This window comes from Vanacampus margaritifer, chromosome 5 (assembly GCF_051991255.1).
Source record: "Vanacampus margaritifer isolate UIUO_Vmar chromosome 5, RoL_Vmar_1.0, whole genome shotgun sequence".
Lineage (NCBI taxonomy): Eukaryota > Metazoa > Chordata > Actinopteri > Syngnathiformes > Syngnathidae > Vanacampus > Vanacampus margaritifer.
The window spans coordinates 24,843,211-24,869,834 of record NC_135436.1 but is presented as its reverse complement, the minus strand read 5'-3'; the positions used below and the strand labels follow the sequence as shown (position 1 = coordinate 24,869,834).

At 39.5% G+C, this 26,624-nt stretch overlaps 1 protein-coding gene across 4 annotated transcripts in view; it reads left to right on the top strand.

Moving 5' to 3' along the window:
• lrfn1 (leucine rich repeat and fibronectin type III domain containing 1) overlaps nt 1-22,396 on the top strand; it is a 240,293-nt gene extending 217,897 nt beyond the window's left edge. For 3 of the 4 annotated variants that reach the window (XM_077566515.1, XM_077566514.1, XM_077566516.1), the window contains 2 exons: nt 14,365-15,763; nt 19,226-22,396. In XM_077566515.1, the coding sequence (XP_077422641.1) occupies nt 14,385-15,763; nt 19,226-20,120 (2,274 nt within the window). In that variant the 5' untranslated portion in view covers nt 14,365-14,384 and the 3' untranslated portion in view covers nt 20,121-22,396. The remainder of the gene's footprint in view (nt 1-14,364; nt 15,764-19,225) is intronic. The other variant, XR_013294218.1, reaches the window with a different exon arrangement.
• Nucleotides 22,397-26,624: the final 4,228 nt, after the last annotated feature.

Genomic DNA, 26,624 nt, shown 5'->3' with positions numbered 1-26,624 from the left:
CTTGAAACATTTATGATTTATTATTAAGTCTGCAGTTCTGATTTAGGTTCAGATTTGTTTTCCCAGAATGCAACGGGGTATTGGCTTATGGGAAACTATGCTATGTTTGTAGCATTTAGCCTGCAATTACGTTTGAATGTATTTGCGAGTATATTTGAACGTATTTAAATACCTCATTGCTTTGTCATTAAATCCAGCCGCTATGAATTCCACGTTGTTTTCCTTGAGGTTCTGGATATGTGTGTATTTTATTTCATGAAAAAAAAAGTAAGGCGCTGCTTGAGGCTGAGTGAGGCCACGGCGGACAAAGTGAAGCATTGAGCCAGCTCGAAAGAAAGCAAACGGCAACAAAACAGGCCGAAATGACAAACACATCGCATCCCGATTGGGGAAAAATCGCCATTTCCTCGTGCTGCTCTTCAGAATAACTCAGTCCAGAAATAGAGATGAGAAGTGCGCTAAGCCGCGTGTCATTCAGTGTGCCTCTGTGTCCTTGTTAGCGGCTCCTGCTGTTATCGCTCTTCTTTTTTTTTCTTCTTAGCGCTGCCCCCCCCCCCCCCCACACACCCCACACCCACCCGCTTTTAAGAGTATGCAATTCTTCAGCAATTTCTCTGAAGGTGTCAGTGAGACTCAGCTGCATTGTGCACGTGGCAGGAGTGGAATGTCAGGATGCGATGGGGTCTATTAAAAAGGATACTGCGTTGGAATACCGCGCATGTCCAGAGGAAGCTCAAGGTTGTATTATTTTTGGGGGTGATAAAATAAATATTTGGGGAGAACGGGCTTCGGAAATTGCACGGATGTAGCATCGTCCTTGTCAGCTCCCTAAGTGGCTCTGTGTAACTGTCATGATAACCGCACAACAGAAAATGGAACTTGGCTGCCAAGTACGATAAAATGAAAGCGATATATGTGAAGACACTTTTCCATCTTTGAGTAGACAATTTTGAAGTACAGTTAGGCCGTTTCCGCTTCCTGGCCGTTTTATTTTTGGGGGTAAAAATAATTTATATTAAAACAAAAAAAAAAAAAATCAATTGAGATATGAGACCCCCACCGCGAGATGGCATACCTTACAACATCAAGCCCCTATCAACTCACATTGGCTTCCTTGCAAGTGGAAGGACAACACCATTGATGGCATTAATGCATTTTCCATACATGTACATACATTCCTGATAATTACTATGAAAAAAAATCGGATTAAACTTGTTTCTTTCTTTCTTTGAATTCATTCCTTACATTCCCATTGCAACAAAATTCCCAGCTTTCAAAATTCCCCCAAAATGTTCAACCCTTGTTAAATGTTCACATATCTCATTATTATTTTTTCAATTTGTTTTTCGTTATTTTTTGTTTAAATCATTTCCCCCAACCTAATTTTCATGAGAAAATTGCATTTTGAATGTTAATGTATTATTACTTAAATATTTATTCTTTTCCCCAAAAGACTGGCACCCGATCCCCCTGCAAATAGCTGGGATCCACCGTAAATTATTTTTACACTTAAAAGGCAATATTTTATAAGTAAAATTTTCCAATCTACACTTGTAGCCCTTACTATCGCAAAAAAAAAACATTTCTTGTTAACTGGAAAAATAAACAAACTCTGAATATCGACCAATGGTCTAACCTCCTCATAAATCACATTTTAATGGAAAAAATATCTGCCTCAAATAAAAACCAAATATCAAAATTTATAGAAACATGGTCTACGTATATAGAATTTTTTAACCTAATTCTGGTTACTTAATTCTGTCTGTTAGCGAAAGCCACCACATCGTGATAACTTACATTGATGTTTCTGCATTTGGCAATTTATTATTATATTATATTATTAGTATGGGATTTTTTTTTTAATGGGCTTTAGGTGAACTGATGAATACACACACGCTCGCACGCACACACGCACACGCACATACACATACTTACCCACATACAAAAAAAAAAAAAATAAATAAATATATATATATATATATATGTATAAAAAAAATAAAAAAATAATTATTATTATTATTTATTTTTTATTTTTATTTTTTTTAATAAAAAAAAAAAGGAGAGCAATGATGATGTCAAATCGAATGAGCAATACTGAGCTTTCCTGAGAAAAAAAAATAAAATAAAAATAAAAAAATAAAGTAAAATTTTCCATTTATTCTTGCCAATTCCCACATATATTCCGACTGTAAAAAAAATTTTTTTTTTACTTTTTTTACACATTTTTTTCAATCAGTAATATGTTTCGATAGCCATTTGTTCTTCTCAAGTCACACATTTTCACAAATTCTTCTTCATTCCAGTTATTGTAATACAACTGCAATCCTAGTTTTGTTTTATTGGTTAGATGTCTCAATCTAAAAAAAATAAAAAATAAACCATTAGTATTGTACTGAATTACACAATGTCGTCAATATTGCAATTTCTCTTACAACCTGTTTGACACTGGCACACATTTTTCCTATTCCTATTCATTTACTGTGGGTGAATTCTGCTACAGTATTGAAACCAGAAGCTGGTTATTGCTCAACCTTGAAGGCTCCATCGTATATCAAGTGTTGATAGTGTACATGTGTTTAGATTAAATCGAGGTAGTTTGCATTAGTTAACCTTTCTCAGTAAATAACGGTCTCTGTTAATGCTAATTGCGCAACCTTTAAATGAAAAATGCTCTTTAATGGTAAACAAGTGCACGACTCGACATCAATATATCATGATGGGAAAAAGGCTGCGAATTCATAAAATGATTGTTTTGGCTGAGCCGGGGAGGCAATTTGCGCCCAAATGTGACGCGGGCCGTCTGGAACAACGGCATATCTAATCATCCATTTCGCCTTGTAGCGGCCTGATGACTCGCGGGGGGCGTGTGAGCGGAATCGGAATCTGCGCCTGTTGCTATGAGACTCCTTTAAATCGAGTTCACATGCCAGAGCGCGCTCATTAGCATGCAAATCGACATTATTCAAGCTTGATTACGTAGGAAGACTACGCAGAGAGGAAATGACTGAGGAGACAGATGACTTACTCGAATTATCTAACTGCGTCAAATGAGATGCGATCATTCTAATTCATTTACCTGACATTTGCATATTTTAAGCGGCGCAAGCTCCATGATTTGTTATTAGACTATTGCGGTCATGCATGCGTATGGAATATCCATCCTTCCATTTTCTAGCGTTGTTGACCTCATTGGGGTCGTGGGGTGAGCTCAAGACGAACCCAGCTGACTGGGCGAGTAGTACATCAGGTTTTGTCAATGAGTGGTATAGAAATATCATATTTAAATTAGAGCCGTCAAACAATTACATTTTTTAAACAGATTAATCACATTTTAGAATTTTGATTAATCACGATTAATCGCTTAATTAAAAAAAGGCTTTTTTATCAACATTTTTCCCTGCCAAATTTGAAGAGCACTGGTTTAGTGTTCATTCTTTTGACATTTAATGTTATGAGGACGTCTTCAAAAAAATTTTGATCCACTGCACATGCTCATACTCCTCTTTTTCTAATCAGTAAATTACTTGCATAATTTAAAATGGGGAAAAAATACCCCCATATTTTGACAAATATTCTAAATGTGATACGCAAACATTTATTAAATGCTTTAATTTAGTGCATGTAATTACGTTTATTGCTAAAACACGACCTGTGCTACCTTAAATGTAGCCATCCGCTGTCACGCTATGGTCAAAATTAATAATGCGATATTTTTTTGGGTGATCAATTTATCAGTTAACGCTTTAACTTTGACAGCACTAATTTAAATACTCAACAAATCCCATTTTTTTCCAAACTAACTTATCATCACACGATACACATCGATAATCATGCCCAAAGACATACAATACATCCACCTATAGCCGTTGCTTTTTGTAAGCATAAAAAGCAGGATTGCAGAGAATGACGTTCAATCATTTTCAACAAAAACTAGGCTGTGCTAAAATACTTCCTGTTTTTATTCTTCTTTCAAATTTGCACCATCTCAAACTAAATAGTGTGCCGACAGCTAGTGGTTGACAGTGGAATTACACCCAATATTTCTATTTCAATTAAATTAAAACATGTATTTCAATCTTTAAAATAAAAGAAATGAAAGGGGACAGAAAGAAGTAAAAACTTATATCTGCCGCTGATCAATTTAAATTCGTCTTGAGCCAATGTCATAATTTTTATTTTTTTTTTATATCATAATCTGACGGAATGATGACCGTGAGCATAAATATTGCGGTATCACAGTATTAAATTTACAGCTCAATATTTTTTTTTCTTCATATTTGGGTAAATAAACCCTCATGTTGTACTTAGGGGCTAACTAGTACCCACTGGCACCATCTTGTTGCTTTTTGTTTTGTTTTTTTGAGTAGAAATGCACATTAATCAACATGACCCAAAAAAATCATCCATGCTGGAATTAGCACATTGGCTAAATATCTCTCGTTTCCCTCCCTACCTCTTTCACATTCATAGCAGCCTGAATAGAATTCTGCAGGTAAACTTTTTGGCATACAAATCACTTCTTTCCGCTTTCTTGCATTGGCGTGATTAATATTGTCAATTATGGGTTTCTTAATTATGAGAGTGGAGTATTCAAATGGAAAACAACAGGCTGGCAATTAATTAGGCGCATGTTTATTCAATAACTTCCCTACCTTGTGTCGGGAAGAGGACGTAATTACCGAAGTTACCAAGGTTTAAGTTTCTCATTGATACATTTCAATGCAAATGCATCTTTCATATTGATGTCATTATAATATGCAAATCAACTGCCCCGTTCACGGCATCCCGCCTCTTCCCCTCCCACTTTTAACGAGACACGGTCAGAAATGACTCTGGGCTTGCAGAGTTCCCGTGCTGTCTGGATCTCGGGGTCTGTTGAAGGGGACCAAGCGGAGCTGTCAATAATTAGGCCTCCATCCTGACGGGGGGTCACACCAGGGCGGAGCACAGTTCAGCGTCCGCACCGTCTAATTGCTGTTTATGCTGACAATGTCACATCCCAGCGTGGATCCTTAGCGTTATGTTTGTCTGCAGGAAGCTATATTTTTCCTGGATAAAGTTCTCAATGTCACATTCCCAACTGTGGCTGATCTTAAACTTGCATGACATTCGGCAATATTGAACATTTTCATGACGCGCGTGACGGGAATGGTAGGCACGGCGATCAGTTTGACTGTAAAACCACATTATTCTTGATTTTGTGGATTATTTCTTGTGATTGTGTGTATTTTTATTGTGCGGGGTGGTCGTTATCATTAATGACAATGTGGGAAGAGTGAACACATTAACGGCAAGCGTGCAGTGGGTTATTTTTTTTTGACTCTGTAGATTATTTCTAGTAGTCATGTGTATAGTATTCCTAATAATAATGATGAATAATTGGTAAATGGAGCTATTGCTTTGATTTTACGACACTGAGCTACAAAGTATTTTTGACTTTGTGGATTACTTGTAGTTATTGCGTGTATACAGTATCCTTTGTGCAAACTAGAGTTCATCATTATTGTATTTTAAATGTGTGGATTACTTGTAGTCATTGAGTGTGTATCTGTTGTCCAAAATAGATTTTGATGATTATTGTATTTTGACTTTGTGGATTATTTGTAGTCATTGCGTGTATATCTATTGTGTAAGAGATGTCATAATTAATAACTAAATATTTCACACGCATGTATCCATGCAATGGATATGGTTGACTCTGGATTATTTTGAATCAACGTGTGTATTTCTATAGTGCAATGTGGCGATTTATTATGAACAAATGGCCTGAGGAGCCATCTTATTAACTCATTCACTGCCATTGACGGCTATAGACGTCGAAAATTAATTTGAACTATTTCTATTAGTTTAACATGTTTTTCCCACTTTTGTTAACAAGAGTATAGAACCTAGAAAAAATATTGTATATTTAGAACAGATACAAATTTTTTGTTTAATTGTGAGTTAACTAGTGAAGTCATGCGATTAATTACGAAAACGTTTAATCGCCTTTTAAAAAAAAGTAATTGTAATTTATTTTATTTCATTTTTAATTTATATATTTTTTAAGAAAAGATTATTAAAACCTAAGGGCGTCAGGGGATTAAAATTTGTAATCATAATTAATCGCATGACTTCACTAGTAAAAAATTCTAGGTTTTCATACTCTTGTTAACAAAAGCGGGAAAAAATGTTAAACTAACAGAAATAGTTCAAATGAATTTTTGACGTCTATAGTCGTCAATGGCAGTGAATGAGTTAATTATCCGTCCACAGGTTCACATACTGAAACCTTGTTCCTTTCGTCGTCGTCGTCGCCATTTCCGCATTCCGCTCGCCCCATCGATTTGCCTGTAATTCCTTCGTCCCCGCAGCTTGAATCAAATAAGTAGCATCCGCTTCTTCTTCCTCCCCTTGCGTTGGTGGCGTAAGTGGTTACATTAAAAGTAGCCCGTGTGTGTCCGCTACGCTAAAGCCTTAAATAAACAAGTAACCAAGGCTGGAAAAAAGCCTTCGGATTTTTCATACTCGAGGTACCTGTGGCGGTCAATAAATGCAAAATAACCATTTCAGCCTTCAGTTCCTGGCTGAAATAAAGCCACAAGAGCGGGGGGGGGCCGATACCAGTACCAATACCATGAAATGTGTCTGGTATCGGACCCATCGCCCATCCCTACCTCTGGCTGTATCCTCGGCGAAATCCACAACATTAGACACCCATGGGTGGCCGAGCAAACAGCTGTTTATGGAAAGATTCACTGTTGATTTTGTGGCATTGTGAAAATGCCGTCCTGTGTCATACAGTGCCTTGTGAAAGTGTTAGCCCCCCTTGAACTTTTGGATCTTTTGCCACATTTCAGACTATAACGGTAATTTTTTTGTGTGAAAAATCAACAATTACAGTGAAATAGTAGAGTGAAATGTATATAATATTTTAAAGTTGTTTTTTTTTCACGCAAGACTATTCACCCCCTTTTCCCTCAGTGCAGTAGACGTATGACAAAAATAGGCCCGCCTGTTTGATTGTGTTTATTTTTTCATTATTATTTTTTAGTTCCTCAAGAAACCTTGTCAGTCTTATTGGATCCCCTGATTGATTTACTCCCCTTTGTGTCGTTTTTTTATTTATTTATTTTTTTTTACTGCTTGCCTTTGAAGTGCTGTTCAGATTGACGGCACATCTGCTACCTCCGCTTCTCTTCTTCTTCTTTGCTTCTCTGCCGTTTTTAAAAATGAATGTGTTAAGCACAAAAGACGCAGATAACAAGACGCCCAGGCGTGTATCATCTGACACGGAACGCGTGTTTGCTGCCAGCGTCTTTTAACAGCACAAACACTTCCGAGCAGCGTCTCAGCCAGGCGGGCTGATAAAAACGACAAACACATACAGTGCGTACACACGCAGGTACAGTTAATTTATCCGCTTTGTTTGCCATTTTCGGTGCACTTACTTGCCTCCCTATGTAAAGCATGTTTACATGTGCATGCATGCGTGGGTGGCCACGTTGGAGTTGGATTAGACGTGGAGGCTTGCTGCAGAATGCTCGCTGCATGCATGCATAATGAGTGCACTCTGGTGTGTGTGCAGTCCAATAAATTTCTCCCATAGGATATAATGGAAATAGAACCAATCTGTTACCGTCAAACTGTCACCATCATAAAACTTTTAACGGTACAGCCCAGGCAATGTTTTAAGTACCGTTTTTACATACACACATACCATAAAACTAAAAGGAGTGCAATTGGCTTATGTGCTCTCATTTGCCCACATAATTATTAGTTTTTTTTTTCTTGTACAAAAAGGATCAGGTTGGCAGGATTGCAAGTATATAAATACACTGTAATAGAATTTTACTTTTTATTTTACAGTTAACTTTAAAAACACACAATATTTCTGTTCTTTTACAACAACAAAAAACCTTCATTAGAAATACATATATTGATTGTTAAAATACGTTTACAAATATATCGTAATTTCACAAATATGTGTCTGTTATTTAATGGAATAAAATGTCAAATTAAACGAACAATGAACAAATATATTTACTGACAAATTAACAGTAAAAATTCATAATTTTACCATAATTTCTTTGAATTGACAACTACAATTTCTGTAATGTCCCATAAATGGTAGCATTCTTTGAATAAACATTTCTTTTGAAAGGACATCTAATTAGATTTTTACGAGAAGGCAATTTTCAGTTATTTCACAATATTTTCTGGCGCCCCAGCTGTAAAATTACTGTAAAATTACAGTTTTTCAACAATTTTTTTTTTTTTTTTACAGTGTTTGGTGGAGGAAATACTTATTTGATCTCCTGCTAAATTGGTACATTTGCTCGCTTTTGAATAACTTGTTTATTGTTTATGGCAGTGTTGAACATATGTTACATTAAAACAACCTCTCAGCACACCACCAAACAAAAATTTTATAAAATGTGTATATACTGAAATAATGACACTCGTGTCTCAATTTACTCATCACAGTAAATTCTGTAGAGTAAAGTTTACTCTCAACATAGTCTATTTGGTCCCACTCCAAACAGAGTAAAATTGATACTGGGAAGAGATAAAAAAGAAAAAAAAAGTCACTCAAGGGTTGAGGAACAAACCCACAACTTCATGTTGGGAGACAATCTACTCCCTGAGCCATGCAGGTCCTACTGTGTGTTAGGATATCACTCGTGTCAGATGGAATCTTCATAACTCCAAGAGACCAACAATGTTTTTGGCATAGCTCAGGTGGTAGAGTGTCAGTCTCCCAAGCTGGAGGTCATGAGTTCGTTCCTTAACCCTTGTGTAACTCTTATTTTTTGTTTTTAATAAACTAGTAAAATTTCAGAATCCTCACTAGAGCGTGTTGTGCTAATAATGTTGCGTGTAAACATGCTTCATTAAAGTGATGATGGCTCAAAGTGGCGCCGCTCCAAGTAATCCAACCTTCCGTGAGCAAACTGCAGCAGATGTCGGCAGAGGCTCTGTGGATTTGGTGAGCCTGTTTGTTGGCTTTGGGGTGCACATCACACTTTCATGAAATTTTTTTTTTATCACGCTCACCTTTAAGGCTTTCACGCATATTTTAGAGCGTGTTTACGGGCCAGGTTGACTAATAAATGCGGTGGAAACCGTGCTCAGCAGAAGGTGCAGATGCGGCTAAAGGCAAATGTTAGCGTGAGTTTTATTTGTACAGCGGTGCCTTGAAGTTTGAGCTTCCCAGGAGTTTTGGGAGTTTTCTCAGCCGGTATGTCGAGCCGTTGTTCATAAACGAGACTATAATTTGATCCTCTTTGACTGATGTCAAGCATTTGAGTACATCTGTGTGGTTTGGGAAGACGGAGCACTAATTGAAGCTATGGACTGCTACGTTAGCTTGTGTTTAGCGAACATTATGCTGGTCATCTGTAAAGAAAAGGTGAGTATCATACATTTTGTGTGTGTTGTTTTACACTTTTACATTGGTTGGTTAGTAGTGACAACTTCTGTCATTCAGCTGGAGCGATAAATTAGGTTAGCTTTTCACTTTAGCTTACCTGGGAATCACTGAGCAGCGGTCAGACTTCTATGGAATCATTGACTCTTTTATTTTGGTAGGTTACTACTACACTTTGCTTGATAGAACTGTGGGCCAATATGACTAACTTTTGGTGAACAAAACACTAAGATTTGGATCTTCTGAGCCCTGAGTGAAGATGAAGAGTGCTACAGCATGTTAGCTTTTAGCACTGGCCACTACCTGTAGATACCAAAAGATATTAAAACATTTAAAAAAAAAATAAAAAATTCATAGTCGCAATGCATTGTGGTCCATATCAACCCGGTTGAGTGAACATCGATGTTCACTACTTTTCAGAGTGCATTGTGGGTAATTTTGAGTCCCTACATTTTCGTTCCCTGGACATTCGGACGCCGCTACAAAATGGCGTGACCCCTAAGTAGGGCACTATATGGGGGAGTAGGATTCACATTCGGACACAGCCCAGGATGTTGCTTCTGTTAAAACATGTTTGACTTTTTGTTACTTGTAATTGGTTGCTCAGGCTGGTATTATTAACTCTTTGACTGCCAGACGTTTTCAGAAACGGGATGTCGCCAGTGCCAGCCGATTTAAGCATTTTGACTGATCTTTCAAGGTCCACAGAAAATGTTGTGTTTGGACTATGGAAACACACATACTACCAAATGAAAGATTGAACTCTCATCTTTCATCAGAAAAAAAAGTGTTTCTACCTTATTCCGTTCTTCAGTAATCAACAATAGAAAATGGTTAGTTTCACCGAAATGCAAACAAAAAACTGAGAAAAAGAGCTTTTTGTGAAACGATGTTATTTCATGCACTCTAGTGAATTGTACACTTCTTTTTGTCCATGAATGATGCCACAAACACCTAAACAGTGCTTTACTTCTGTAAAACGCTTTCACCAACAATGAAAAAGTGTTTTTAGTTTGCAAAGTACGTTTATTTCCATTCAACAGTGTAACAATTTGACAAAACAATTTCGCAAACTATTTACAAATGTGTGCAACTGTGGTACTACTTACAATTATGTGGATGTTTCAAATACAGTTTTTTCTTTTTGTAACGCTCTCCTGCGTGCAAGGAGAGGGAGCAGGATTTGCACAACAGATTACTTTCACTTTCATTGTCCGTTTCGCATGCAGACGTTACACTTTCTTGACGGCCTTTTTTTCCGTGGAATAAATAGCAAGTAGCAGACTGTACCCACTCCTCCGATGAATATGCATTGGACTCGGGGCACTCTTCGTCGTCCGATTGAACGTCCGCCTGAGCGTGCTCGCTTGTGCTCCGCGTTTTCCGGTGTCAGCATCGCTAGCCCGTGAACCTTTATGACGTCGTCATAGCCGCCGCGTCAACGCTTCCAACTTCGCCGTCAACCTCGGAGTCACCATCATCATCATCGATGATGATCATCGTCGTCATCAATGTGCTCTTTAGCGTTGAAAATTCCCAACTGTGAGCTGCTTGCAACATTGTCCGCTTCCTCCTCCATCTAGCTCCGCCTAACGTATTCTACTGCCGCGTCAATGCTTCCAACCACGGAGTCACCATCATCATCATCATCGATGATGATCATCGTCGTCATCAATGTGCTCTTTATCGTTGGTCGATGCTTTTCGTCTTTGAAAAAAACGGCTCTAGCGTGAGCTGCTTGCAAAGCCATTATGGCTTCTTCAGCCATTGTCCCCACAACATTCTAGCCCCGCCTCACGTCTTCTGCTGACGCCCACTCCGATCTTGTCAAAAGAGAGTTATCGCTGCCTTCTAGGGGCCAAAAATAGTCATTAGGCTCACTAGACCTGCTTGAAACTTTCAGGACAGCTCCGCAAGCCTTCCCTGCACCCGTTTCAAAAAAAAAAAATTAAAAAATGGGTGGACGTCTTTTAACGTCTTTGGTGCTCCTCCGTAGGTTTTTGCAGAACGTCATTTGACGTCTTTGGCAGTAAAAGAGGTAAACTCCTTTTTGTCAACAAGACTATGCTTTGAAGCTTTTGTACATTTGAGTCTGGCAGGTATGTTAGCGACTTAGCGTCTCTGACATTGCTTTAATTTTAGTAAGTTTTTACATTTTGTTTTCATTCTCATGAAAAAAAAAACAGCGATATAGCAGAAAAAGAAGAGCAACACAGGAGTACTAATTTACTTGCAAATTTTCACATCTGCCTCACTTTACCACCTTGACGTTAAGATGGAAGCTCAGCATCATCTTAATTGAATTCAAAGACCTACATTCGACACCCTGAGTTGCCTTGGCAACAAAGACCCCCTCTTCACATCCCCACCCCCCTGCCCTCCCAGAAATCATGAAAGATCAATAGAATATCCTCAGCAGTGTGGCAGAAAACAGGCACAGATGCTCCTCGGGAGAAAGCGCAAGCTTTGTGACATAGTTACCGTGTGAATGCTAACGCAGCCCAGCAAGGTCAGGCCCGACGCTGCGCACAAACAAGCGTGGGTGGATTATTATTATTTTTTTTCATACCAACAAAGTCTCTCCCCGCTTCTTAATTGAGGGAATTTGGAAAAGTAATTTCCGACAAGAGCAGCGCTTTTCTGCATAAATGAATTCTCTCTTGGGAATTGAAAATGTTCTCACGCCATGCACCACCTCGTGTTTGCGTGCGTGTGTTCTTGCATGCACCAAGTGCTTTGACCTCTGAAGCCGTTTGACTGGCAACAGAAAGCAGATGCGGCAGTTTTAACTCTTTTATGTTTCACTTTCAATAAATGGCACGGAATTAAGTAATAATATTAGATTTACCAAGCAGTGGGGGCTCTTTCCTAGCAATATTATTTCACGTGAAGATTAATTACACAGCGTGACAAAAACTGTGTTTTAACCTTTTAGGAAATAATTAACTGAAATAAGATGAGTGTATTTGAGAATCAAAATATATCAGTACAGGCAATGTTTTATCTAACAAGTACAATTTTCTAACTGTCATACAATTGTAAAAAAATACAATAAATTAAAAAAACATTAAACTAATAATTGTTGTAGTAAAACAAATAAGATACTCAGTCTTACCTTTACCAAAGTGTGCTAATATTTTTGCCCCAATGTTAGCATAAATTAGCCATGACAGATCTACCATTTTCAGTTACAGGTAGTGCAAAAGGGGCAGCCGGGAACATGTTAAGGTCCTCTTCTTGGTCCGCAAATGGAAAGTCACTTTTCATTGCTTCATTTGATTGATGCTAACACGCGCTCCTCATTCCCAATGAAGCTTTAGGCGTGCGCCGCCAAGACGGATGCCAAGGCCGAGCGCTAGCAACAGCAGCTGGCAACAACGTCCAAGTTTGTCTGCCACCGGGGGCCTCTTGTTTTTACTCCCGCCCAAGATCACATTTTCCGCCTGTCACCACAGGCGGGTTCTCCCTGAGACTAAAATCAATATCTCTAAATAGAAATCAGGGCATCAGAGCTTCCTCAAAAAAGGAGAGTCATCCGGTAGAAACATCCATCAGAGACAGTTCCAAAAACACCACAGGGCTTTTTGTTGCCCAGATTTGCATATCTGTACTCCTAACCTTCAATCTTGGTTAACTACATCTCCTCAACTCTGCTAATCCTAACCCCTACCTATAAATCATACCCTTGTCACCCAGAATTGCAAAACCGCAACACTGACCCCACCCCTAACCTTTAGTTGACTAGATTTTCACAACTGTCCTAACACAATCTCACCAAAATTAACTAACCCTTTGTTGACTAGATTATCCAAACCCTAAACCTCTACAATAGTGGTTCGTAAAATGAGTTTGATCGAACCCTAGGGATTCTCTGAGTCAGTCTCATCTTTTCAAGGGTTCGTCAGAGGCCAATATACACAACTGACTGATATGATTTGTGATGATCACGCTCCATTGCTTGGCTTATCTGTGCCGCAGGGAATTTGGTGAGTCAAAGTACTGACTTGTGACTGCTGTGAAGTTACGTCTTGTGATTTCTTTATTATTGTAATCCCTTTATACTATATTGAGCAAAAGAAGAAAGTGGTCGGACGAATATGTGCAATATGAATTCGCATTGTAAAACAGAAGGTGTGGTGTTCCGCAGGGTTCAATTATGGGGCCTCTGCAGTTTTCATTGTCATTTTCAGTACAAGAACACGCTTCCTGAAATCAAGGAGTCCAATTTGATGAAAAGGCTACACTCTCTGTTCATTTTGTTCACCAATAAACTTCTTCTTCTAAACGTCTTGAATTTGAAATAAAATACATCATATTTTAATTTTGGAAACTGGTGGGGTTCAGTACCTCCAACAAAGTTAAATAATCAATGTTCTTCTGTAACCCTCATGTTTTGTTGCCCACATTTGCTCACTTTTATATAGTCCTTACCCCTAACTCTGTTTTTCAGTTTTGCATGTGTTCTAATTCTCACACCTACCCCTAATTAATCCTACCCAAAGGGTAGTCTAGTTTTATTTCATTTTTGTGAAATTTCTCAGATGCCTCAGGAGTGTGAAAAAGGTCATACAGATTTCTTGACAAGCAAGCTTTATTTCTCCACCCTGCTGTGGACGAGGGAGTAAAAAGAAAAGAAAAGAAACCTTGTATATGTATATGCTGCCTGAGAGCCATGTGGTTTGTGATCATTCTGTAAATTATAAGCTTCAGGCACAAAAGTATGCTTATTTGCCTTAAAAGTCTGCACAGATATGTTTTATGATGGTTTCGCTGCTGCCTTTCATCATAGGTGTCATTATATCTGAAAAGCTCATTCTATTTCGCATTGATACCTTGCTTCTATCTTGGTTAGGCTATGGAATTTTGCGGCAGCAGGCTCTCATAAAGGCGAATTACGTTGTTTATTCATCCTATTGTGATTCCCTTTCTCTCTCTCTCTCTCTGTGTGTGTACAGGAACAGGAACGCGATTGAGAATGGAGCGGCTGATCCTGTGTGTGCTGCTGTGTGGTGCCCTGGTGAAGGGCAACAGTTGTCCCGGCCGCTGCATCTGCCAGCACCTGTCGCCCACCCTGACGCTCCTGTGCCCCAAGACGGGCCTCCTCTTCGTGCCGCCCACCATCGACCGCAAGACGGTGGAGCTGCGGCTCACCGACAACTTCATCACCGTCATCCGCAGGAAGGACTTCTTCAACATGACCAGTCTTGTGCACCTCACTTTGTCCCGCAACACCATTAGCCAGATTACCCCCCAGGCCTTCTTAAGCCTTCGCTCGCTGCGGGCGCTGCACATGGACGGAAACCGCCTGAGTGCGATCAGGAGCGACCATTTCAAAGGTCTGAACAATTTGCGGCACCTCATCCTCGGGAACAACCAGATCCACCAGGTAGCGGCCACGTCCTTTGACGAGTTTGTCTCCACCATCGAGGACCTGGATCTGTCCAACAACAACCTGCGCACTTTGCCTTGGGAAGCCATAGCCCGGATGACGAACATCAACACGCTCACTCTGGACCACAATCTGATCGACCACATCGGAGCAGGCACCTTTACCCTGCTGACCAAGTTGGTTCGTCTGGATATGACGTCCAACCGGCTGCAGAAGCTACCGCCTGACAGCCTGTTCCAGCACGCTCAGGTGCTGTCCAACGTGACGGGTTTCTCCAGCTCGTCCACTCTGGCTGTCAGCTTTGGTGGCAACCCGCTTCACTGCAACTGTGAACTGCTGTGGCTCCGCCGGCTGACCCGCGAGGACGATTTGGAAACTTGCGCCTCGCCGGAACACCTCATGGACAAGTACTTCTGGTCCATACAAGAGGAGGAGTTCATTTGCGAGCCGCCGCTGATTACCAAGCACCTTGCCACCAAGTCTCACGTGATGGAAGGGCAGGGGGTTACCCTTAAGTGCAAGGCGGTTGGCGATCCCGACCCAGAGATCCACTGGCGTTCGCCTGATGGCAAGCTGGTGCACAACAACACCCGCACCATCTTGTATGAAAATGGCACGCTTGATATTTTCATCACCACCCTGAAGGACAGCGGGGCGTTCAACTGTGTGGCCTCCAACGCGGCGGGTATCTCCACGGCTGCCGTGGAGATCAACATGATCCCCTTGCCGCTGTTCGTTAACAACACGGGCCACATGCGCGAAGACCCGGGCCTGTCTGACATCACCACCTCCACCAAGTCAGGCAATGACACCAAGGGCTATGATAAGCAGGGCAAGAGGGTGGTGGTCACCGAGCTGACCTCGTCGTCGGCCGTAATCCGATGGCTGTCCGAGCGTCACATCCCCGGCATCAGAATGTACCAGATCCAGTACAACAGCACCGCTGACGACACGCTGGTGTACAGGTTAGTCGAGGGGCGACAAAGACATGTGTGACCATCTGCTGTGTGACACATCCCAGTAGATGCCACGTAATTAAGTATACAGTGGTGCTACCGACTACTGCCATGGTTTCAAAACAAAATTTCACATTGGCATTAATTAGATTTTGAATAACTCAATCCAGAGTCCAATTTTTGTTTGTTTTTAGTCTTAGCTTCAAACATTCATTCAAACCCAAAAATGTGTAAATCAGTTTTTTAATGCGTTTGTCCTCCACTCCCAAAAACGTATTTTATGCTTTCTTTAATGTTTTTTTTATGCTAGAGCATACAGAAGGCTTTGATGCACCTTCTGACATGAAGAGGTGGCTTAAAGCAATGGCAGTTATTACAAAAACAGCCAGCAGGTGGCAGCAGAGTATAAGAGATCAGACAGGGTCATGTTGCAACAAGCTCTTTTTGACAGTGTTTTCACCAGGAATATGAATATTGATGAAACTTACTATATTCTAATGCTAATTGCTGCAAAACGGAAACAGATACAAATTTATTTATTTCCTGTTGAAAGAAGAGACTCTAATTTTTCTTTTGGTAGGTTCCATGTTTTTAGAGCAATAGAACACAATATTCTGTGGGCCGTGCACAATCAGTCAAAATCCAGGGTTACTTCAGTGATAATGGCTGGGAGTGAATGAGTTAATAGGGATGCACATCTCTCTACAAAAGACGTTTTTTTTTAATACGTCGGGGTGTGACCGTGTGAAACGATTCAATTCAGCTCGACTCGGTGGGATTAAGATTCAATTCAATATGGTACGGCTCAGTTGGAGAGGGTATGACGTTATTGTTGTCATTTTACATACATTTGAATGAACTTGTCAGTACTGTAAAAGTGCCATTTCCTTCTAAGATATAGCTCTAAAAAATAAAGACGATTTTTATTTCAATGCATTTCAAAGTGGAACGGTTCAATTTGGTTTGAGTCGTTGCACTCGCATCTTTTAAATAAAAAAAAAAACGATTTTCCGGTTGAAACCGGTTTATAAATAAAAAATAAATAAAATAAAATAAAAAAATAAATAAATAAATAAATAAAATAAAACCTTCACATGTGGACTGACCAATAGTGTAGATTTTTTTTAATTTACCAAATTGTGATTTATGAGGCTTTTTGGCCTAGCGATTTAGTAGCTAACCAGTCAGCGACACAGGTAAAAGCTAACGCAAGAAGCTAACGTAGCAGTCCACAGCTCTCCCCTAGTTGCTCCTTCTTAACCAACAGCACACATAGACGGCCAGACATTTACCACACCCATCACAGGTAAACCAAATTAATCTATTTGTCACTAAAAAGTCAACCTGAGAGTCCTTTCTAGACAGGAATTGAACAAAAACAGAAAGTACAAACCACCATAATTATAATGCTAACAGTGCTAAACAACACTAACCAAGTACTTGGTTAACAAAAACTTTGTCAATCAAATCTACACTTGACAGAACTAAAGTGTAACGCTAAGTGTTTTGTTTACAAAAAGTTGAACAATACAAGTTGAGACTGAGAAGCCAAAAAAGGAAGTAAGTAGAAACCTACAGAAATAATAGCAATGTCAGCGCTCAAAGTGGCTTCACAGAAGCCACTCACCTCCAACTGACAAGACAATGAAACAATCTGGACAAAAGCACTCGATTGCCCCCCAAAAGTCATGCGGGAACTTCCAGCGGTTATTCTTCTCTAAGCACCCTTTCAAAAAGTCCACACAGAAGCTGGCTGACGTGAAGTCTTTTGAGGTCTCTCTCTATTTGGCCCGCAGCACTGCGTAGCGGGAGTAAAGGGCCTTCTTCCAGGACCATTACACCACAATAAATAACGACTACGCACACGCAGCCGAACGGCAATAGGCCGTCATTAATTTGCTGCAACACAAAGCGTGATTACATGCGGTCGGATAATTAAAGGCTTGGTTGCAGCGGTGAGCCGAGTGTCATTTATTTATTGAGGGTGGGAAAATAAGCAAGTATGTTGTATTTACTAGTAAAAAAAAAAGTTTTTAAGGATTTGGAAGTAAAATTGTTTTTTTTTCATGATGTTATTTGATTATTATTACTGTTGCGTATGAAAAGCGCCAGATGATAAAGTGGGGCAACATTTTTAAGCGGTGTGGGGTTTTTTTTAGGGGTTGCTTATAGTTTAATTTGTAATGGATCCTTTCAGGTCTTTTTTTTTATGCTAATGTGATCCTTATGAATAATTAAAGAGTTCACTACATAAGGGAATTTCAAAAACATATAAAAATAGCAGTAAATAAAAGGAAACATCCAATAATGTAGTTCATTTAACTCAGATAAAATGTGCTTTTCTTATGCCTGCAATACATGAATTTACATATACCGTATATATATATATATATATATATATATATATATACTTATATTTAAATACTGAATATTCATTTTCATATATGTCCTGCATTATTAAATGCATACACATTATATTACATTACATGAATACATTACTTAGTTTTATTGGCAAAGTATTGCTGTATGAATTGAGTTAATTAATTATTTTTTTTAAATATTCTGTAAGCCTGCGTTTTGATTCACAGTGTGACGCACAAAATGGATCTAGGCTACTGGCATCTATTCTAGGTTCATGTATTCATGCAGTGAATTAATAAAGCATCCGCCGCTGAGCTTTAATATCAGACATAATGAGTCATATAATTTCCGTAGCCAGTTCAAAACCTTGAGATGTTTTGTTTTGAGGCGCTATAAATATCACCTATAGCTGACAAGCATCTAACTCCAGCTTAAAGTGGAAGTCAACCTTAAACATTTCTTATATGTGACCTCACTAGTCTAAAAATGAAATTCTGATTAATATTACATTTTTGGAATATAAGCTATGAAGCAAAATCCAGTCATTTTTATCCATCTCAGGGTGCGGCCATTTTGCAACTTGCTGACGACTGAAGATGACATCACAGTTGCTCGGGGCTCAGGCAATGACCAATCACGGCTCAGCTTCAGAGAACAAGTGAGCTGTGATTGGACGTTGAATGAGCCCTGAGCAACATTGATGTCATCTTCAGTCAACAGCAAGTGGCAAAATGGCCGCCCCCTGCGATTTATAAATGAAATATGATGACATCCAGCACACATCAGCGGAGCGCAGAATCGATCTGCCTGCGCCTTGATCAAAACCACCAAATTCACAATACACCACCTGCACCACAACTTAGACCTGGTTTCACCTACTTATAATTTAATATTGGTCAGATGCTTTACTTGGGTCAAAAAATTGGGTCATTTTGCATAAAACAACACAGAAAGTTGGGTCAAATTGACCCATAAAGTGGATTGGTCCATTTTTTATCCATAATTGGGTTACTTTTGACCCAACTGTTTTTAGAGTGTAAACTTTCCCTGGCCAGTTTTAGGACCGAGACTCCTGCAAGAAATAACCCAATGCATCTTCCTATCTTGCAGGATGATCCCGCCCACCAACAAGGACTTCCTGATCAACGACCTGGCGGCCGGGCGCGAGTACGACCTATGCGTGTTGGCCGTGTACGACGACGGCGTGACGGCGCTGACGGCCACGCGTGTGGTGGGCTGCATTCAGTTCCACACGGCCAGCGAGGTCAGCCAGTGCCGCTTCATGCACAGCCAGTTCCTGGGCGGCACCATGATCATCATCATCGGCGGCATCATCGTGGCGTCCGTCCTGGTCTTCATTGTCATCCTCATGATCCGCTACAAGGCCTACGTCGGGCCCGAGGACGCCAAGGTCAAGTCGGGTCCCGGCGTGCGATCGCAGGCCAACGGCAGCCACCAGCGGCTGCAGCGCTCGGCGTCCGGTCAGGGTTCGGACGAGGGCCAACGCGACGGCTCCAAGGAGTGCTTGGCGCTGGTTCTGAATGTGGACCACGAGAAGAAAGAGGACACCAGAGCCTTAGTGACCGTGGGGGCGCCCTCTGCTGTCCCGGAGGCGGAACTGCCGCCGCCGACTAAGCGGAGGACCAGCCTGCCGCCAGAGGACACGCAAATGGACACGCAGACGGACAGCAGCCTGACGGGCTCCACCATGTCGCTGTGCCTCATCGGCCCGAACGGCGGCAGCGCCGACGCGCCGCGCTTCGTGGACAAAAAGGCCGTCCTGGCGAGCGCCGGGCTGCTGAGGCCCAACGAGCTGGCACGGACTCGGCACAGGTTCTCCTTTGACGGAGGGGACTACTCCTTATTTCAGAGTCACAGTTACCCGCGGCGGGCCAGGACCAGTTGGCACCGCTCCACCAGCCAGCTGGACGCCGAGTCGTCGCCCCTGGCCAACCGCCGGGTGACGTTCAGCAGCACCGAGTGGATGCTGGAAAGCACCGTGTGAGCGGACGCGCCGCCAAACAGACAAACAAAAACGACATCAGACCCTCATCACGCCTCGTCACCACACGCCCCAGAGAGGTTTGTCGGCAATCAGCACATCATTCGTTCTTTGTTTTTTCAGTTGGCAAATGAAAATCCATCCCCCCAAAATTGAACTGGACTGAAACGTTTGTCATGTTTTTTTAATCTTTCACACAGGTGTCAAAATCCACATTTTAGAGTCATCCCGACATTTCAGCCAAAGAGCCTCACTTTTTTTGTGAGCAGTGTTGGAGGGACGTGAAGCTCGTCCATAAACAAACTTCTGGCTAGCCATATGTTGTTATTTTGTTTTAAACTAGCACAGTACAAATGCAACTTGGAGCCAAAACAACCACAAATGCCATTATTACAGTTTTATAGCATAATTAGCTGTTATCTCACTTGTCTGCACTGTTAATTGCCATAAAAGACAAACTATTGATATTGTCGGTTCTAAATATTAAATATTTGAGGCTGTTGAATTTCCATTTTTAACGTCAATAAAGCTGTTCTTTTTACACAAAAGGTAAGCAAGGGTATTATTTGCATTTGCTCCTTTGGTGTACTGAATGTAGGGCTACAACTGATTACTTATTTTAATTTTAAAAATATTTTGCACCCCACCACCCCCACCAAACTATCTGCGATTAATACGATTAAATATTTCAATCACCTGACACCCCTAATATATATATATATATATATATGGATAGCCGATAGGCCAAGACTTTTGAAGTTGCAAGGCCGCCATTTTGCTCCTCCCAAGAAACGTTTCTTGGCATACGATCCTATACATTTATAATATCGAAATTGGAGAACATTTGAGACAGTACTTAGTAGAAACTGCATGATTTATGATCTTTTAATCTGTTAAACATAAACAAGAGGACTTCAGACATTTTACTTGCCTCAAATTGAATGAGTTATATGCTTAATGAAGTCTACAGGAGGAAACTTGTATATTTTTTTATTAAAGAATTATAACTGTAATTCCGCAAAAGATGCCTCCGCCAAATCTAATATTGCGGTCTAAGGAACTGAGTGATAAAAGAAAAAGGGGGTCTTCATTTATTTATTTTTACTTGTTAAAAATAGTGACCACCCCGCCACAAAACATGCTCCAAAACATGTCAGAAAATACGAGAAAAAAATGGTGATTAATGCTTTCCAAAGAAAATACTGAATTTTGCAAATGTTTTATCTCAATTCAACAGAATCGTTCAACCTTAATGGCGGAATACAGAAGTCGGAGAATTTTTGCTGCTGAGAGGTGGAAATTCCAAGGATTTGGACAATTTTAAACAAGGTGATTATTTGATTTTCCAAAATAATCGATTAATGCGGTAATCAATTAATCAAACCAAACGGTGAACTTAAAACCAAGGAAACGACCTAAAACGTGATTTTTTTGGCATAATGTCACACCCTTAACTGTTATAATTCGAAAATACCCAATTTTAACTGTGGCCCCTTTAGTCAACAATCAGGAAATGATCACTATAATGTGGCCCATTTGACACCCTAAAAAAAAAAATCACCTTAAAAAGCAAAATAATCAGTCAGTATTTTTTTTTTTCATTTGAATTGCCAATTGAAAATGAAAAGAAGGAATGATACACGGATTGTCAGCCCATGTTTCTTTAACGCAGCAGTGCCTTAATTCCCACCAACGGAACAAAAAAAAAGCACGAATGGAGGATGCTGCTCGCCGCCGTCAAAAAAAAAAACAAAACAAAAAAACTCTCCGTCATTTCCTTGGCGATTTGTTCGTTTATAACCGTCCGTGTGAGGTTTGTATGTATTTTTTCTTTCGCTGTTCGGAAAAAAAAAAGCGCAACTTTCAAGTGAACGGCAACACACACAAAAAAACACTTGTGCACAGAAGACACGAAGATACGAGGACATGTATCTACCACAGTAATAATTTCAACGGATCAACAACAACAACAAAAAAAAGCCGTATTTTACACGTTTGTTAACAGTGGCGGGAATCCTCCTCGCTTCTCATGGGACTGGATGGTGTGAAATGGCTCCAGATGTGACTGTATATTATTAACCCTATCTGGCTGGTCTAGATCAAAAAGACAACACGTGACTTACAAACCGCAAAAGAAGACCTATATAAGTATATTCAAACATTTGGTGTATGTGTACTAACTATGTAAAGTATTGTAAGTAAGTCATAATGTCACATGACTTTTTACAAAGCATTTGGGTGTTGGCTGCAAGTTTTTACATTAAAAACCTGTCATCACACCTCTCTGTGTTAAATATTGGGTCCGTGTGGTCAATTTTTGGGTTGTGGGCGTACATATGAGTCCGTGTGGCAAACATCCACAGGCCCAATAGTCCGAAGTGACAAATTTCCGTCTGTGGTTTAAACATGGGGCCATGGGTCAAACATGAATCCTTGTGTGGTCACTCTTTTGATAGTTCTTTGCATTTGTCACATATCAGCGTTGAGCGTATGAATATTTAATCTTGTGAGAACTATTTATAAAGATGGCACTTGTGTGTGAAAAGCTGCAGAGTTGACCACCGAGAGGTGAGGAGGAGGAAGAGGAGAGTGGGGAACATAATTGGATGCAATTGGAGGAGCCAGACATGCCTAACAAGATGCAGTGGTCGTTCGCTGCCTCTAGGGGGAGACAAAGCTCAGCAAGGATCATACAGTAGTTGTACTGACACTATAAACAAAATTGTTGACATATTAACTCATTCACTCATTCACAAAAATTCATTTTAACTGTTTCTATTAGTTTAACATTCTTCCCACTTTTGTTAACAAGAGTATGAAAACCTAGGGGGGAAAAAATTATTGTACATTTAGAACAGATATCAAATTTGTGATTAATCGTGAGTTAACTAGTGAAGACGCGATTAATTATGATTAAAAATTGAATCGCCTGATGCCCCTAATTTTTAATATAGTTTTCTTAAAAAACAAATTAAAAAAAAAAGATTATTAAAAATAATTATTATTATTATTAAAATTCCTTTTTTTTTTAAAGAAGAAAAGATTATTAAAAATTAGGGGCGTCAGGCGATTTTAATTTTTTTGTAATTAATCACATGACTTCACTAGTTAACTCAGGATTAATCACAAATTTTATATCTGAGTATGAAAACCTAGGGGGCAAAAATTATTGTACATTTAGAACAGATATCAAATTTGTGATTAATCGTGAGTTAACTAGTGAAGTCCTGCGATTAATTATGATTAAAAATGTAATCGCCTGATGCCCCTAATTTTTAATATACTTTTCTTAAAAAACAAAACAAAAAAAAAGATTATTAAAAATAATAATTATTATTATTAAAATTCCTTCTTTTTTTTTTAAAGAAGAAAATATTATTAAAAATTAGGGGCGTCAGGCGATTTAAATTTTTTTGTAATTAATCACATGACTTCACTAGTTAACTCAGGATTAATCACAAATTTTATATCTGAGTATGAAAACCTAGGGGGCAAAAATTATTGTACATTTAGAACAGAAATCAAATTTGTGATTAATCGTGAGTTAACTAGTGAAGTCCTGCGATTAATTATGATTAAAAATGTAATCGCCTGATGCCCCTAATTTTTAATATACTTTTCTTAAAAAACAAAACAAAAAATAAGATTATTAAAAATAATAATTGTTATTATTAAAATTCCTTCTTTTTTTTAAAGAAGAAAAGATTATTAAAAATTAGGGGCGTCAGGCGATTTAATTTTTTTTGTAATTAATCACATGACTTCACTAGTTAACTCACGATTAATCACAAATTTTATATCTGTTCTAAATGTACAATATTTTTTTCTAGGTTTTCATACTCTTGTTAACAAAAGTGGAAAAAAAAATTAAACTAATAAAAATAGTTCAAATGAATTTTTGACGTCTATAGCCGTCACTGGCAGTGAATGAGTTAAAGCGAAGTTTTGACCATTTTGACAATCTTAGCTACATGAGAGGGTTGTTAACTACAAACCGTACAATCACATCAATAAACCATATTATTGCCACTACCAGATGGGCGGACCTTGATACAACAATGAATTATTGTGAAGAAATGCACAAAAACAGCAAGAATTGAGGCAGAACATGTAACGCAACATAGAAATAAATCATCCAAAGTGAGCATTATTGCGTGTATGTGTCAACGCGCCGTTGAATGTTTGTCATGTTGGAGAGATAATTCTGTCCGTTGCTGTATCAGCGGCCATTATTCATTCAAAGCAGCGTGGAAATGTGCTTGGACAGGAGGACAGTGCGTTTTACGGGCCAAATCAAACCTTCCCAATAAAGCAGATGCTTTGTTTCGTCGTCAGCGCTTTTTCTTGCTTCTGAGGCTGCACAAAATGCGTCTTGACCCGGTGAGGTTGCTGAGGAGCTCGTTAAATCTTTAATGTGGGGTAATGTGTCGGACGAGTCCAATCACAAGATGCATTAAAGCGCATTTGTTTACGGCAGGTTTTGACGTCTTCAGCAAAAGTTCTGTTAGCATAATCTAACACTGTCATGAAATGAACCAGACATTCATAAAATGTAAAAACTGAGGTCACCTACTCACCTGTAATGAGAAGGTCTATGAATAATTTTGGATATGGAAATCGTTGTCAAAAATAATGAGAAAACTGGAGTATGCATTCCACGAGAAGGCTGAGAGGCTGAATTGAAAATTGTGGAATGAGATGATCATGGTGAAGTTGGAATGGTTTGAATTGGTCCAAAAATGTTGAAATTAGAGGGGGAAAAAACAAAAATGCAACTTTGGCTTTTATTTTGAAAGACAAATTGCAGTTTTAAGTTGGAACAGTTTGAATCGGTAAATCGGAAATCAGAGGCCTGAAAACCAAAAATATTGTAAATTTTTGAATGACTTTTTTGTGAGTATTTTAATGCCAAAAATGTTGAAGTTTTGGTAAGGAGGAATATTTTGGCATGTTGAAAATTATTGCTAAGGTAAATTAAATGAACTGAATGATTAAATTAAATTTCATATTGGAATGATTTGAATTCGTTAAATTGAACGTCATTGAAAACTAATAGTGAAATTTGGGTGGGGAAATGTTGAATTTTGGGCAAAATGTGATTTTGGGAGTATGTTGAAATGGTGTGAATCAGTGAATGAATATGAGGGGGGGGGGAGTGATTAATGAAGATATATAAATTTGTGAAATTTTGGGGTGAAAATTTAGTAAAATTACCATGAAATATGTACAATTTTTTGCATGTATGAATTTTTGTAATGTTGGAAATCCTTCCCAAGGTGAAGTCAATGAGCCGAAGGTTTTGAATTTTAAATGGGAATGATATAAATGTGTAACATTGACTGTAGCATTGGAAATGAATGGTGAATTTTTAGTTAACAAAAAGGTGAATTTTGGGAAAACATGAATTTTTGCCTCTGCCTTTACACAATAATTACAAAAAAATACATTAAATTAAGATTTGGTCTTGACGGTACATTTACAACCTAGGAGTAGTGTATAAAGTGTGATCCACATAAGAGATTATTTAGCCTAGGTGGAGGTCATTCTCATCTTTCATAGAAACACGTTGCGGAAGGCCTCATGAGAGTCAATCCATTTTTGTTTACCTCCAAAACGCACTTAAATGCACTTCGTCCCGCTTCTGCTAAATGCCTCCTTTTAACCTTGACCTTGCCTGTCAGTACACATTTGAATTTTGTTCCACCTTTTCCACTCAGCACAACCCACTCTCATCTGTTCGGCGAGAACATTTTAGCCTTTTGGCCCACTCGTGCTTCTTCTCTTATATTTTCAACACTTTTTTTTTTCTTTTCCTCCAGCATCCTGGCAAGTGATTGACTTAAAAAAAAAAAAGAAAAGAAAAAAACAAGCAGCCAGACGCCTCTCGCCCACGTCTCGAGACCACAGTGTTACATTCTGCGAGGTGCGGCACGAGGAGGGAACGAGTGACCCGTGGCGGTTGTGCGTGAGAATATGCTTTCACTGGCGCCGTTCATTACAGTGGCGAGCGTTCAATTTATAGGTTCACGGCAGTTAATGGCGTCATTTAGCCCTTTTCTGAGACATTAAGCAAAAGTGCTCCATGGCGGGAGCGGTCAGGCCGTGCGGCGCACAAGAGTGCGGCAGTGCGCCTACAACTGCGTGAGTGGTATTTAACAAGCATGTCAATACACTTCTCCCTCTTGATGGCGAGAAACCAATGGCCATTGAAAAGAGAAGGGGCAAAACGGGATCATTGGCAATGACGGCCTAAGCATTTAACGAGGTGGCAAATCCAGTTCCAGAAAGTAAAAACCCTGCCACCGTTTGGCTTTAGCCCCAGGTGCTAGCTAGCTAGATCCCCAGCTAGTTCCCATTGTGCTCGTTTACATGCTAAAGAGCTAGCTAGCTAGCTAGCGAGCTAGAATCAGGGGCCAGATTTGCCACCTCTAATCATTTAGTGTATGTTCATGTATTTAAACTAGGCTAGGACTGTCACTAACAAATCTTTTTAGTAGGATTGTCAAA